We start from the raw sequence: 15869 nt of genomic DNA, 5'->3' as shown, positions 1-15869 counted from the left end.
TGTGAGCTGGCTAGATTTTCTTGTGCGCGGAAAAGCTCTGGGTAGTGCGCAATTGCGCACACACGCAGCTTAGAGGGAACATTGCCACTGCCCCCTCGCTGAGTGAAGGTGCAACTGCACTTTGTTCTAAAAAACTAAACAAAAAGATGTCCCCTGAGGTCAAACACCCCTCTATTTGAGAAGAACTGCTATCCACGTTTTCCAGTATTTTATTTCCCCTGGTGTCAAAATTTGAGCAACTAACGAGTTTAGGTAGTCTTTAGGCAAGCCTGATTGAAGTCACTGAGTAACCGTCCATGTTTTTTTCTTCCAGGGGCTTTGTCCCAGTATAATAATCAATCCATGACCAGGAGGGAAGTTTTCAACATGCCGACCGACGTTGGCGCTATGAGCAGCATCTCGCGTACTATGATCAACGACCCCTACTTCTCAGGTACCAAGCGCTCATTTATCGGAATTGAAGTTCCAACAATTCACCCTTTCCTTTCATCTTTGTTTCACTCAAGGCTAACACATCAACCTTCCTTTTAGTCATCATCCTTCCGAGTTCCTCTTACTTCCACTCAGTCGCTTTACTTCCACATCCTCTCACATTTAGTGACCCTATAACTAGGCTTTTATTTTCTTATTGTATGTGTTTGAGGGATATGACCAAGGTAGATAGATAGAAGTTCCAACAATGTTTCATCCCGTTTTTGTCTTTCGGTGTCCCCAACCAGCAGACGGAATGATGATGACCACGCAGCACACAGAAACGAGCGGCATGGTGACCCGACAGATCACCAAGGAAGTGGTGCAGAGGAGCATGGTAGGCGGGACCACCGTCACCAAGCAAATGTTGTACGAGTCGTAAATTACAAGTAACGTTCGCGTTCTATTTTGCAATTTCGAGGTCCAAATATTTTACGATTCTCTTTTAAAAAGGGAGCTACCGCACGCTTCATGTACAGTTTGTAATTCCGAGTTCTGCGCGATCGAGGTACCGAAAGAATTTGTGGTGAAAATATATTGAGGTGGTCGTCTGTTACAAAATGACATATTCGTTCCTTCGTTTCTCCTTGGTAAACAACTTTAATCCGGTAATCTGCTAATTCCAGTTAATCCACAATGACCCCCTGTCAGGGAAGATCTCGTGTCCCGGTTGCATGTCAAGATAACCACAACAAATGAGTAAAACAGAAAGCTTTATACCTCCCAAAAATGTTCCGTCTAGTGCCATTGACGGATGAATCCGTCAAATTTCATTTTATGTATTATTGTGCAAAAAATATTTCACCGAAATGTGTTGTACTTCTACTTTTAAATGTTATAAAATATATATATAGATAGATAAATAGATACTTTATTCATCCCCGTAGGGAAATTCACACTTCCAGCAGTATCCTTGTGTTAAAAAATAAAATAAAAGATATAGAATACAAATATACCCAATATAACGTGTTGATATAGAGTATTTAAATAGTGCTACGTAAAATACACACTGTAATAAAAATAGGGTAATGTGCAAATGTGGGGGTGCGGTTTAATGTGGGCTTTTACTCCCTCGGGTGGAGTTAAAGAGCCTCATGACATGAGGAAGAAATGATCTCCTCAGTCTATAATTAAAGCATACAATAACACCAAATTTTCCATTTAGGTCCTGTTGACAGATTCACTCGTCAAATTCTAATACCTCGGGAAAAAAGTATGGAAAAGTTGTGTATATTTTTTTCAATCTACTGCAAATTATTTCATTTATATTCAAAAAGTTAGAAAATGAATACAAGATTAAATTCTATTTAATTTTATTGGAGCCTTTACTGTGCAAGTAAATGGGGGAAAAAAACAACATCTTAAAGCAATTTCTTCTACTTCTGCAAATGATTTATTTCATTTTCAAATGTTATAAGATGATCGAAACATACAGTGCAATTGATGGCTTCTTATAAAAAAAAACGATATTTCACAGAGATTGATTTCATTCGTTTTCAAATGTTATAAGTGGTTTTCTACTCGTTTTACGGAATATATAAAGTACTTTATCTTCGTGTCCTTATGCTGTTTGTTCAAAGCAGAGGTAAAGATTGTTTTAGTGCAGAAATATACTCTTGCTTCGATATATTTTGCTTTTACAGATACAAAAGGAAATGTTGGGCTTAGCATGGAAAAATATATATATTCGTATACATGCGCTTAAAAGTATTTTCTGTATGTCAGATTTATTGCACTTAATAAAGATGTTAAAGGTGTCTTGGATTTGGGTTGTTTATTCCACGAGTCGCATTGGATTTTACACAAAATAATCACGATTACACTTTTCTAATTTTATGTTTAGTCATCAATTTGTATGCACACAAGAAATACTGCATTATGGGTAGGGGGGCGGTTGTTAATGTATATCGTATGTTGTATTTTTTTTATCCACAAACTTAAAATAAATTCAACAAAAAGTGCAATTCCAAATTATTCAAGTACACGTGATATTAGAGATTGTATTTGTTAATGTAGCATGAAAATGGTGAAAGTCAGAAAAGGCCTGTTTCAAATATAGTCTATAAAGAATAGCTTATTCGAGATTCTCTATAAGATGCACCTCCTTGATCAACGAACTGACTGAGGCTGCATTTATGACTTAAAGCCAGGAGATGGCGGCAGACAGTAACAGTTTTAAATTCTGGATTGCACCTTTAAAGGGACAGTGTTTAATATTTAGTGCCTTCTGGTGGTACAAAAACCCTTATTCAGTAAAAAACAAACATTGATTTGAATAATAGGCAAAAATAAATGAACTATCATGCGAATTTTATTTTTTACAAATATCCATAGGTCTAGAAATGTGTATTTTTTTTATGTAGCGGAATCTATACCTTGTAGTCGCCACCATGTTTGTCTGTCATCTTGCTGCTAGGCTGTGCTCATTCGGCACTGTCACATTTTACTCAATGTACCCTTAAAGGGTCTAGAAATGTGTATTTGTTTTATATAGCTGAATCTATACCTTGTAGTCACCACCATGTTTGTCTGGCACCTTGCTGCTAGGCTGTGCACATTCGGCACTGTCAAATATTACACAATGGACCTTTAAAGGGACAGTGTTTGAATATTTAGTGCCATCTAGTAGTACAGAAAACTATCATACTTATGTTAATTTTAGAAATCATAGGTCGAGAAATGTGTATTTCTTTTACATGGTGGAATCTTTACCTCCATGTTTGTCTGGCGTCTTGCTGCTACACTGTGTTCTAGGCTCTGGTTTCCGTTGCCATTAGACAATTAAGTGCCATCTAGTGGTCAAATATTACACAATGTACCTTTAAAGGGACAGTGTTTGATATTAAGTGTCTTGTAGTAGTACAAAAAACTATCATAGCAATGTTAATTTTGGAAATGATAGGTTGAGAAATGTGCATTTATTTTACATTGTGGAATTTTTGCCTAGAAGTTGCCGCCATGTTTGTCTGGCATCTTGCTGCTAGGCTGTGCTCATTCAGCACTGTCAAATATACACAATGTACCTTTTAAAGGGACAGTGTTTGAATATTTAGGGCCATCTAGTAGTACAGAAAACTATCATACCAATTTTAATTTTAGAAATTATAGGTTTATTTTACCTGCCCGATGATTGCTGGGATGGGCTCCAGCACCCCCGCGACCCTAATGAGGATAAGCGGTACGGCTAATGAGATGAGATGATGAGGTTTATTTTACATAGTGGAATATTTGCCTAGAAGTTGCCGCCATGTTTGTATGGCATCTTGCTGCTACATTGTGTGCTAGGCACTGGTTTCCGTTCCCATTAGACAATAAAGTGCTATCTAGTGGTCAAATATTACACACTGGGGCTTTAAGGACTGGAAATAGGTCCGCAACCCACTTGTGGGTGATGACCCACCAGTTGAGGAACACTCCTTTAGTTCAATGCATTTTCAACAGCCGGTTCGATTGGCTAAATCCCCACACAGGCGGCAAATCCCGCCGCTCAGTTCCAGAGACATGGTCCGAGACACAGGCAGGGTAGTCTTCGATCCGCCGGCCTTATGACCAGGTCCCGGAGAACCTCCACCGTCCCGAAAACCGGCACCACCTCCCCCCTGAATTTGCGGTTGAAGGTGTAAAGGTGCGAGCGCCGCTCGGCGTCGTAGAAGGAGAGCTGCCCCTGTTCGTAGTCCAAGTACACGCCCACTTTCACTGGAACCGGTACCGCCGGCAGGCGGGTGGCGGGCACCGTCAAGGCCTTCAGGTCCTTGCCCCTTTCCAAGCGCAGGGTGAAGTACCCCGAGTCGGAGTCCAGGCAGCGGAAACCCCGCCTGGGGGACGAGGCCTCGGCCACGCCCAGGCGCCAGTCCCGAAGGCCCACCTCCGCTTCCCAGTAGTGCCGGCCCGAATCGAAGGCCCGGGGGGAGGCGGCGCACCACCAGCTGTCGAAGCGGGTCGCACCCCCGGTCGGGGTCTCTCTGCGCCCCGGGTCGCAGCGCATGCGCTTGAGGTTGACCGAGATGGACAGGTCCGGATGGGCGGAGTCCGGATCCAGGGTCACGTCCTCTGTGGGGGGGCGGTAGATCACATTACCATCGACCGGGGTTAGAGATCAAATCTGGACTTTAAAAATCCAGACCAACTAGGACTAGACCCGCTGGTATCAATGATCCAGCCAGCCCGAGGCTGAACAGTTAACGTGATTTAAAGGACCGAGCCTGAAGCGGGCTGAAACTCAGGTCCGGTCAGGCTCGGACTCTGACTCAGACTCAAGGTCTTACTCCTAACTGGGAAGCCATCCTTACTATTGGAGAAGACGTTGTACATACCTGAGGCCTCGCAGATCCAGTTCCATACTGCAAAAAATAAGAATTACAATTACATCCACAACAACTATGTAAAAGGAACTAGTCTTATTCGTTCACTAATGATAACTGAGTTCACATTTTTTTTAAGGTTTTAACTTCATTTTTAGTGAGTTTTTAAACTAAGTTATTTAGTCAGTTTTGACTTCGTTTTTAAGTTTTAACTCAGTAAGTTCTTAACTTAGTTTGTTTTAATCCCTTTTTTTTTAATTAGTAAGGTTTTAACTTCATTTTTAGTGAGTTTTTAACCTTAATTTTTTTTTAGTCCGTTTTGACTTAGTTTTGAAGTTTTAACTCGGTTAGTTCTTAATTTTGTTTGTTTTAATCCCATGGTTTTTTTTGTTTTTTTTTTAAATAAGTAAGGTTTTAACTTCATTTTTAGTGAGTTTTTGAACTTAGCTTTTTAGTCCGTTTTGACTTAGTTTTTAAGTTTTAACTCTGTTAGTTCTTAACTTAGTTTGTTTTAATCCCATTTTTTGTTTTTTTTTTTGTTTTTTTGAATAAGTAAGGTTTTAACTTCATTTTTAGTGAGTTTTTAAACTTACCGGTAGTTTTTTAGTCCGTTTTGACTTAGTTTTGAAGTTTTAACTCGGTTAGTTTTTGCCTTAGTTTTTAGTAAGGTGTTTGGAGTAATATTCTAACTTGGTTAATAATTAACTTAGTTGAGTAAGATAGTTTTTCACTTCATTTTCAACTCAAATTTTTTATTGAAAAGGCGTAACTTTATTTTTTAGTAAATTAATTTTACTTCAATTTTGAGTTAGTTCGTTCTTAATATCATTATCCTTTTTTACCTTGGTTAGTTGGTTTTAAATTTATAAGTGAGATGTAAGTCGTTTTTAACTTAGTTAATTTTTCACTCAGTTTTAATTTGTTTTGAAGCGAGCTAGTTTTCAATTTAGTTTGTGTTAATCCCATTTTTTTATCTTGTTTTCTTTTTTTAGTTAGTACGATTTTAACTTCATTTTTAGAGTTTTCAAATTTAGTTTTTTTTAGTCAGTTTTGACTTTGTTTTTTTTTTTTAGTTAGATGTTAAAAGTAAGTTTTTTACTTGGTTAATTTTTAACTTTCGAAACGTTTTACCTTGTAATTCAGTGGGTTAGGTTTTAACTCAGCTTTGTTGGTTAGTTTCTAACTTTGTTTTTAAAAGTTTTCTTTTAACTTAATTCTATTTTTTTAAGTGAGATGTCAATAATTTTGACTTAGTTAAGTTTTAACTCTGTTTTAATTTGTTTTTAAGTGAGATCGTTTTCATATTAGTCCGTTTTTACCCCATTTTTATCTCTGTGGTAAGTTAGTAAGGTTAGTTAGTAAGGTTTTAACTACATTTTTAGTGAGTTTTTAAACTAGTGTTTTTTAACTCCTTTTTGGGGTTAGTTTTAACTTAGCTTTGTTACTCAGTTCTGTGTTGGAATTGTAAGGAAACTCACCAAATCTAGGTCAACATTGCCTTTCACATGTTACAGTATTTGGTTGACTAGCTGAATAGATAGGTTATCAGGTGTGAAGGTGAGTAGCTAGGTAGGAAGCTAGTCAGCTTTGATTTCTGCTTACCACAATGAGGGATGTAGTGCACGGCAGCTAAAAATGGGAAAGCAAAAAAAAAACGTCTTAAATATAATGATTAGCGTAAATTCTGGACTATAAGCCGCTACTTTTTCCCCAAACTTTCAACCCTGCGGCTTATTCAGTGATGCGGCCAATTTATGTCATTTTTCTAACGGCTGCCAGCTGCGCTCGAGTACCAAATGTGGACCGGTGGAATATATGCGCCGAGGAAGACTGCAACTTCTTGGTTTGACTAGCGGCGAGAAATCTTTCACTAAAACTGGCCGCGTGCAAAAGGCAACTTTTTCGCAAGTCTGCCAGTGGATCCTGACAGCGTGGGGCAGCATCAAAAAATCCACCATCACCAACGGGTTCCGAAAAGCCGGTCTGCTGCGTGACGGAGAGGAGGGCACAGAATCAGGAGTGGATGGGAGCGTGGGACGACGTCTATATGACAAAGTTTCTTTCCGACACTGAGGAAGACGACTTTGATGGCTTCAGTTCTAAGGAGGAAGATGAGGGCGGTTTACCGTGATTTTTACAAGTACGGTATGTTTTTTTAACAGACCCGTTTACTGTGTTGCGAGTGTGTTGCTAGCGCGTTGCTACCATTAACTGCCCTGTCACGGGCACCGTTTGGGATGAAAGTTATATTATTATTATTAAAGCTTTGAAAACTCTCTCGGTGTACCGTCTTTCTTTGTAAATATGTGTAACCATGTGTAATATGTATTTGCAACTGTATATTTTTGTAGTGTCTCTATTACAGACACTTATTCTGATATGTTTCCCACGGGCGAATAAAAAAGAAGGGGCGAAAAAAACGCGGGCTGACGGGAAGTGGGGACCGGTAAAGGTGAGTGTTTGTGGACGCGGCGGACAATAGTGGATATATATTTTTCCCACCCTTACCTTTGGAAATTTACACTTTTTTCCTGGGATTACTTTCAACGGGACCCGGACTCTGCAGGTCTGCATCAAACCTTAAGTACCGGTATCATTTTCCGTTCATTTTGCCGGCTGTGATTTTTGGACTGTGTACTTTACTGAAGGAGATCCAGTTTCAATCGCGGGACTTAAAGCCGGGTTTGGGTTAATTTTGTGTTTGTGTTACATTCTTTTTATATGGGCGCGTGCGGCTTATATACAGGTGCGGCTTGTGTACGTACAAAATCGGTTTTCCTCTTAAAATGTGGTGGGTGCGGCTTATAATCAGGTGCGCTCTATAGTCCGGAATTTACGGTAATTTGTTAAGAACTGAGCCCTGTTAATAGATCCGACAGCGCTCTTTTCAGCCAATCAGAACGCGGAGAAGACGACAGCCCGGCATGGCACGCTAGCTGCTTCACCATCAACTCAACGTGGATTGGATCGATGGGAACCGAAACAAAGGTACTTGTTCTGCAGTAACGGATCACAAATTGTATATCCTCTATACATACCATTACCTCTCGTAAATCTGAATCTATTCCTATGTGTAGTGGGTATGCGGCTTCTGACTTCCTCATAGATGGCTTCCCTTACGAGGTTATTAGCATCTTTAGACAACTTGATGCCATGATCTATAATAATTGAGACCCTTTTCTACTGTCTTTTGAGATAGGTTTGCATAGTAAGGAAGAAATGATACTGATATGCTATCAGGAATAGCGACTTAAGAGTCACTCGAGTTTCAGCCGCTCTATTTGCTCCCTGTGTGATACAAGGATACCGTAACTATGGTGGGCGTGGCTTAGCGCTCTCTCTCGGATCTATTAATTCGCCTCCCCCTCTGTTTTTTTTTCACTACTTATTTGAAAATGTCATTGAATAGTGTCGCTCATGCACCTACCAATTAAAATTCGACCAAAATAAACTGAAGCAGAAAATATTTCTCACCCACGTTGTGGTTCTTCTGCTTCCTGACCAGCCATTCCTTAGTCACGTCCTCCTGAACACACAAATTCTATTCAAGTCAGGTCGATTGTGGTCGGTTCATCGGTTAATCCGGGGGTTAGGAACATTTTTGACCCAAAAAGTCATGAAAGCAATTTTTGGGGGGAGAGAGAGAAAACTCCAAACCACCAAACTCGGACAAAAAGTCATTCTTCAGCGTATGTTACATTACTGTTTGCCGTTAGATGATATGATAAAATTTTTGAAATAATGAAAATGCCTAAGCCTGTGTCCCTCCCGCAGTTACTTAGGATTTTAAGACTCATTTTGACTGTCATTTTCGTCCTAAATACAAGGTGCAAGCAAAGTTCTTTTGTGAAAATGTCAATAAATACCGCAAACGTGAAGGGTACCGACGTATTTACCTTTGGCGCAGACAGCGCTGGGAAGACGGAAGGGAGTGTGTGCACCGTGTGCAGAGCTTGCCTATCCTACTGCTCACCCAATCAAATTGCTGTGGGTGCTTTGCCGGCGTTTTGGGGTGTTTACGGTTTGTTCTGTGGAGTTTCATCATAAGGTGTCTCAACAGTGAACATAGATTGTTCAATGGGCTTCCATATGAAGCAGGGGTGTCAAACTCATTTTGGGTTAGGGGCCACAACTCTCATCGGGGTCAGACTAGTAGATTAAAGATAGAACTCAAGGCAGAAAGAAAGAAGTAAGAAAAAAAGAGAAAGAAAATAAGAGAGAGAGAAAAAACGGAGGGTGAGAGAAAGATGGAGATAACAAGAAAAGAGAGAAACAACAAGAGAAAGAGATGTAGACATTAAGAGCAAAAGGGAGACAGTGATATCTACTGTATATATAGAGGGACTAAAAAATAAAGAAGAAGAAAGATAATAAGAAACAAGGAGATAAAGAAAAAAGACTTAGTGACAGCGATATAGAGGGAAAAATGGGGGGAAGAGAGAGAGAAAGAAATAGGGAGAGAGGGGACACAAAAAAAGAGATACAAGGGAGAAAAAAGAGTGACAGAAAGAAGAAGAGAGACTGATATATAGTTTATACATAGAGGGAGAAAGGGGGGTGAGTAATAGTGCACAAGACAGGTGATAAGAAAGAGAGAGAAAACCCCTGAGTGACAGTGAGAGATAAAAAAGAAGAGAGACGGTGATATAGAGAAAATGTGAAAATTAAGGGAGAGGGAAAGAGAGAAAAAAAAAGACAGAGACAGTGAGAGAGAAAAAAGAAAAGAGTTAGTGGGATAGGAAAAAGGAGACCGTGATATAGAGAAAAAAGGTCAAATAAAGAGAGAAAAAGAGAGGAAGGGAGAGAAAAAAAGTGAGAAGGAAAGAAATTGATAGACAGGAGAGAGAAATGAGAGAGAGAAGGAAAGAAATAGCTAGATAGGAGAGAGAAATGAGAAAATGAGAAACAAACATAAAAAATGGAAAGAAAAAGAGGAAGAGAAGGAAAGAAATGGATGTATACCAGAGAGAAAGGGAGAAATGAGAGAGTGAGAAACCAAAATACAAAGAAAAAGAGAGGGAGTCAGAAAGAGAACGAAAAAGTAATATATCTCCAGTTGCTTAGCGTGTGGTGCCTGGCTCTGTCAACATCAAGTACAGCTTATTTTTCTCTTATGTTTCTCTGGGTGTTGTTTCACGGGCCGAATCAGAACACTTGTCGAGCCTAATCCGACCAGCGGGCCGCACGTTTGACACACGCGATATAAAGGTTTCCAAAATGGAGTCTGTTGATGCGACACCCTGACTGTCTACTGTATTTAATATATACTGGACTGAAGTCTCGCTTGATTACAAAAATGTACAAAATTCGGTTTGGCGAAATCAAATTCCCTCAAAGAGCCACATACGGCTCGCCAACCTTAGGTTCCCGACCCCCCAGGTAGCCGGTGAGTTCACAAACCCGGACGGGGCTGTCGGCGTTCATCACGGCCAAGATGACCAGCTCCAGGGCGGGCTCCAGGTCGGGCAGACGGCCCCTCTTCCACTGGAACTCCAAGTCGTCCAGCATCATCAGAACCGGCTCGCCGGGCCAAACGCCCGAGAACTGAAACGGGGAAGGGTCGAAAAATCGGAACGGGACTTTCAGAGTCCATTGCCGGGAGGCAGTCTCACCCCGGGCTGGCTTTTGATCCCCCGGGTCCATTCCATGAGGATGCTCTTGCGGGGCCCCATGTCACACTCACCCCCGTCTTCCAGGATGCAGAGGAGGTGACCCCGCCAGTCCTTCTTCTCCGTCCTGGGTGGGTCTGACCAGGTGACTTTGGCCTACATCGGGGATGGGCAAGCCAAAATGGTTAAAGACTAATAAAAAACATGGCTGGAGCTGCAAAAAAGTGACTAGATTTTATTGTAATCAAAACAAAAAGTGGATTCAGACAATATTAGATATTTGTTGTCTTCTGAACAGAAGCCATATTGGAAAAAAAGACACTGTACTTGTATTTCTCTCTCTCTCTCTCTCTCTCTCTCTCTCTCTCTCTCTCTCTCTCTCTCTCTCTCTCTCTCTCTCTCTCTGTCTTCCACCCCTTTTCTCCCAATCTGTCTCTTTCACTCTCTGTGTCTCTCTTTTTTTCTCTTCCTTTGTTGCTCTTTGTCTCTCTCTCTCTCGGTGTCTTTTAACCTCTTTTGCTCTAACTTCCTCTTTTCCTTTTCTCTCTTTTCTCTTTCTCTCTTCATACCCTTCGCGCTTTCTTTTCTCTCCTTCTGTTTTTCAATTTCTCTTTCTTTCTTCATCTCCCTCTCTTTTCCCCCTCTCTCACGACTTTTTATCTTTTGTTTCTCACGCTCTCTCCCTCTCTTTCTTTTTCTTTCTTTGTCCCGCCCTCTCTCATTTTTCCTCCCTCTTTCCTCTTATTTATTTATCTCTCTATTCTTTGTCTTTTTCTCTTTGACACCCCTGGTCTAGGGCGACATGGGTGCTGTTCATTTTAGATGGAAAGATTGGAAAAAGAGCAAAAGTCAACAGGGGATAACGGATCGCGGCCAAAAAATGCATTTAATTTTAGGCAGGCAAAAATGACACACTTTCTGACAAAAGTGTCTCTTTCTGGTACCTACTGGCAGCAATATAGGATCGGGTGTAATGGATCGCAGCTGCACGAGTGCAGTTCACTTTTTGGCGGACAGACCAGCAAAAAAAAAACAACCAGGCCCGACAACAATGCACTCTGCCACCCCCTTCCCAGCATCATGTGATCCGGGATAACGGATCATGGGACATTTTTCAATCCGGGATGCACTGAGGCTGCAAAGGACTTACAGTATAAGTAAGTGACACAAAAAGACGTTTGGTAGTGCGCAGATTTTTTTGTATTCTTTGTTTTTGGTACCTGAACTTTAGTCTCCAGCACGGCGGCCCACTCCACGATAAATTCCTGGCACAAACTGGTGGGCCAGACGTCTTCGCCGGCCCAAATATGCCGGAGGACGTCAGACCTCTAAAAAAACGGAATAATTGGGTTATTTTCAACCCAATTTTAAATGCAAAAATGAGTCTTTTGTTTTGAAATATCATTTAATCGCAATTTTATGAGTAAATGGTCGAAATTCGACATCAACATTTAGTTCGTACTTCTTCATGGCCAAATTCAAGCACTTTTTTAAGGACTCTCAAAGCCAATGTTCATGCTAGCTGTCAACACTGATTGGTCAATGCTAACAGCTACTTGCTAACTGTGAAATATTGACAATTCATGCTTACAGCTTCATGCTGAAAAATTATAATAATGTCTAATTGTTATAGCTTCATGCTTACTGCTACATGCTAACTGCTTCATGCTATCAAATTATGCTAACGGCTACATGCTAACTCCTACTTTCTTACAAATTAGGCTAATGACTACTTGCTAGCAGTTCAAAATGAACAAATTATGCTAAACGGCTACATCCTGACAAATTACGCTCACGGCAATATGTTAACGCTTCATGCTAACGGCTAAATGCTAACTTTTTCATGCTTACAAATTATGATAACGGCTACATGCTAACTCCTACTTTCTTACAAATTAGGCTAATGGCTACTTGCTAGCAGTTCAAAATTAACAAATTATGCTAACAGCTACATCCTGACAAATTACGCTCACGGCTACATGTTAACGCTTCATGCTAACGGTTAATTGCTAACTTTTTCATGATATCAGATTATGCTAAACGGCTACATCCTGACAAATTACGCTCACGGCTACATGTTAACGCTTCATGCTAACGGCTAAATGCTAACTTTTTCATGCTATCAAATTATGCTAACGGCTACATGTTAACTCCTACTTTCTTACAAATTATGCTAATGGTACTTGCTAACAGTTCAAAATTAACAAATTATGCTTACAGCTACATCCTGACAAATTACGCTCACGGCTACATGTTAACGCTTCATGCTAACGGTTAATTGCTAACTTTTTCATGATATCAAATTATGCTAACGGCTACATGCTAACTCCTACTTTCTTACAAATTAGGCTAATGGCTACTTGCTAGCAGTTCAAAATGAACAAATTATGCTAAACGGCTACATCCTGACAAATTACGCTCACGGCTACATGTTAACGCTTCATGCTAACGGCTAAATGCTAACTTTTTCATGCTTACAAATTATGATAACGTCTACATGCTAACTCCTACTTTCTTACAAATTAGGCTAATGGCTACTTGCTAGCAGTTCAAAATTAACAAATTATGCTAACAGCTACATCCTGACAAATTACGCTCACGGCTACATGTTAACGCTTCATGCTAACGGCTAAATGCTAACTTTTTCATGCTATCAAATTATGCTAACGGCTACATGTTAACTCCTACTTTCTTACAAATTATGCTAATGGTACTTGCTAACAGTTCAAAATTAACAAATTATGCTTACAGCTACATCCTGACAAATTATGCTCACGGCTAAATGCTAACTTTTTCATGCTTTCAAATTATGCTAATGGCTACATGCTAAAGACTTCATGTTTACAAAAAGAAGAACTCCCTTGACAGGTTGGATTGATTCATGCTGGACTTCTTCTTTTACATTGCAATGGCGAAGCCACCAGAGAGCAGTGTTGGTGTCATTTTTTAAACAGACTTGTTGAGACACGTGGTAACAATTTCAAGCCTTTACGAACATGTCACCCAAAATTCTGACGAGATTCTAACCTTTGAAAACACAGCATTCAAATTCAAGGATTGCAAGCATCCATATGAACCCTGTGAAAACCACTTATGGTTTCAGTGCTTAGTATCGGTATCGGTTACTCCTATTAATGCAATTTCTCAGTAAGACATTTGGAGGTCACCTGACAAATTTTGCTGAGTTCTCGGGCAAATTCCATGATGAATATTTGACTCTCCAGAAGCTGCTCCTTCTTTTCCAGCCTCACTCGTCTGCGGGACTCCTGAAAAATACCAGAAAATCCAAAAATCGGGTCGGAATCCAGGTCATCGTATTTCAGGGAGGACTCACTTTGAGTCGACTCTTGAGCTTCTTGGCCGGTTCGATGAGGAACTGGAGGCATTCTCTCATCATCTTGGAGGATTTGGGGTCGGGGGCCCGGTTGGGGGGGCTGGTGGAGTCCTTTGAATGGGGGGGGCATCATGAAAAAGCTTGAGTAAATCGATTGACATTAACACTGCGAGGCTTTTTGCATAGTGCTGTCTCCACAAATGAATGAATGATTGAAAATCTCATCTCATCTCTTTAGCCGTACCGCTTATCCTCATTAGGGTTGCGGGGAGGCTGGACCCCATCCCAGCCATCTCCGGGCAGTGGGCAGGGGACACCCTGAACTGGTTGCCAGCCAATCGCAGGGCACACAGGGACAGACAACTCATTCGCTCATTCACACCTAGGGACAATTTGGACCGGCCAATTCACCTGAAATGCATGTTTTTGGAACGTGGGAGGAAACCGGAGTGCCCGGAGGAAACCCACGCAAGCACGGGGAGAACATGCAAACTCCTCACAGGAAGTCTGGAGCTGGATTTGAACTCACTACAGGTTCCCCTGACATGAACTGCGCCGCACAAGCGCTAACCACTGCGCCGCCGTGCTGCTCCCGATGGAAAATGGTTCAAATAAATTGTAATTACAGGAGAAAAAACACTCCATAAATTAAATTTTGGATTTAAAAAATGTCTTTTTTGTTTTTTTTCGCTGAATAGCACTAACAGAAATGTTAAAACAAACGCTGAGATATATGATTTGCTGAGCAAGCGTCAATGCGGCCACGTGCAGGCGAAAAAGATTAGGGAAAATCCCGGATTACGACGCATGTGTTTTTGATGGACAAACAATATCACGGCGTTTTATATATACTACTTTGACTCCCTCCTATTTACTCTTGCTGTCAATGACGTCACGATTGTGAGAGTTGAAAATTGAAAGCAATGCGTGCTGCAGACGTGACGACAAACTAGCAGCAATGATAATTGAATTGCAAGATAATGTTGCCGTTTTATATGTACTTACTTTTGAAGTTGAGAACTGTTATTGAAATCTCTGCAATGCGTTCGCGGTTGGCGTTTTCTTTTGCCGAAATCGGGACAAATTTAGAGCATCTTTCCAAGATCCGCACCAGGAGCGACTGAGCTCTTATTTTGTAGTTGTCGTTAAAGTGCAGGTTGCTACAAAAACCGCTAGAGAGCGCTAATGCTTCTAAAAACCGCTGAGTCTGCCGTTTTATTTTGACGGTATTTTGTGGATTATTTACTTCCGTTTTTCTATAAATCAAAAGTATGTTATGTTTTATTTTTTCTGAACAGAAATAATTATGTATTTAGGAGATGAAAACAAAACGGAATAAGAATATGGTGAATTGTTTTTTTTAACAGTTATTTTCTTTAAAATATGACGGGATTTACATATTTATATTTTACATATGACATATTTTACATATTAACCCTCGCGTTGTTCTCATTTTAAGGATCATCATTGTACTTTTCCATGCAGTTTACACGGAAATATGAATTAAAAACAATATTTCGTTTGTTTCTACTGTTAGGATCAATCTAGGGTAAGTCATAAAATATAAAGGTAAATTAAATATAATTTTGGGGATGTTTTTAACAATATAATGGCAGGTAATTTTGAACCATAGACAACAAAACGGTTAAAAAGCGGTATATTTTTTATTGCACTCTCTATTTATACAGTATTTAATGCAGAAAACACAATCATTTCCTAAATATTACATAATAACATGTGCTTGTTAAAAACCGGAAGTGGCAAACTATATAAAAATTAAACACGAAAGGAGGGGAAACAGATAAGCTACATGAAAATACTTTACGAATGTTTACGAAACGACTTATTCTTGTTTTGAATTAAAGCATTTTTAGACGAAAATACTAGTCTCGAGTCAACATTTTTTATTTTGTTGTTTACATTGTAAATAAAAACCTTCGATTTGTTTTAAACCTGTAGAAGTTTTTAAAGGAGAAAAGCAGTAGCCTAACGCGTAAAATAGTAGTGTGTAGTATGCATTAATTGGTAACGTGTATTATAAAAATATGTTTTCTCTTTTCTTAGCAGAAATAATTAATTGTGTATGAAGGGCATTAAAACTATGAATGGAATAAGAATATGGTCAATGATTTATTTACTGTAAATTTATTTCAA

General features: G+C 39.9%; 2 protein-coding genes across 3 annotated transcripts in view; one reads left to right on the top strand and one right to left on the bottom strand.

Moving 5' to 3' along the window:
- itgb4 (integrin, beta 4) overlaps positions 1–2228 on the top strand; it is a 39998-nt gene extending 37770 nt beyond the window's left edge. Inside the window, exons 41-42 of the mRNA XM_088322928.1 lie at positions 314–433; positions 723–2228. Of these exons, the coding sequence (XP_088179054.1) occupies positions 314–433; positions 723–853 (251 nt within the window). The 3' untranslated portion in view covers positions 854–2228. The remainder of the gene's footprint in view (positions 1–313; positions 434–722) is intronic.
- Positions 895–14852, bottom strand: LOC148347520 (butyrophilin subfamily 1 member A1). Of its 2 annotated transcripts, XM_088322923.1 has the most exons (10): positions 14721–14852; positions 13716–13826; positions 13549–13647; positions 11602–11709; positions 10385–10537; positions 10173–10316; positions 8247–8298; positions 6375–6401; positions 4785–4811; positions 895–4521 (listed from the first exon to the last, which is right to left on the bottom strand). In XM_088322923.1, exons 2-10 carry the CDS (start codon positions 13776–13778, stop codon positions 3959–3961), a joined length of 1236 nt encoding a protein of 411 aa, XP_088179049.1. In that variant the 5' UTR covers positions 13779–13826; positions 14721–14852; the 3' UTR covers positions 895–3958. The 2 variants fall into 2 exon arrangements, with proteins under 2 accessions (XP_088179049.1, XP_088179050.1); XM_088322924.1 differs by lacking the exon at positions 6375–6401.
- Between the last annotated feature and the right edge of the window lie 1017 nt (positions 14853–15869).

Source organism: Urocampus carinirostris, chromosome 19 (genome assembly GCF_059441175.1).
Source record: "Urocampus carinirostris isolate Australia breed hairy pipefish chromosome 19, RoL_Ucar_1.0, whole genome shotgun sequence".
Taxonomy (NCBI): domain Eukaryota; kingdom Metazoa; phylum Chordata; class Actinopteri; order Syngnathiformes; family Syngnathidae; genus Urocampus; species Urocampus carinirostris.
This window is presented reverse-complemented; position numbering and strand designations above follow the sequence as displayed.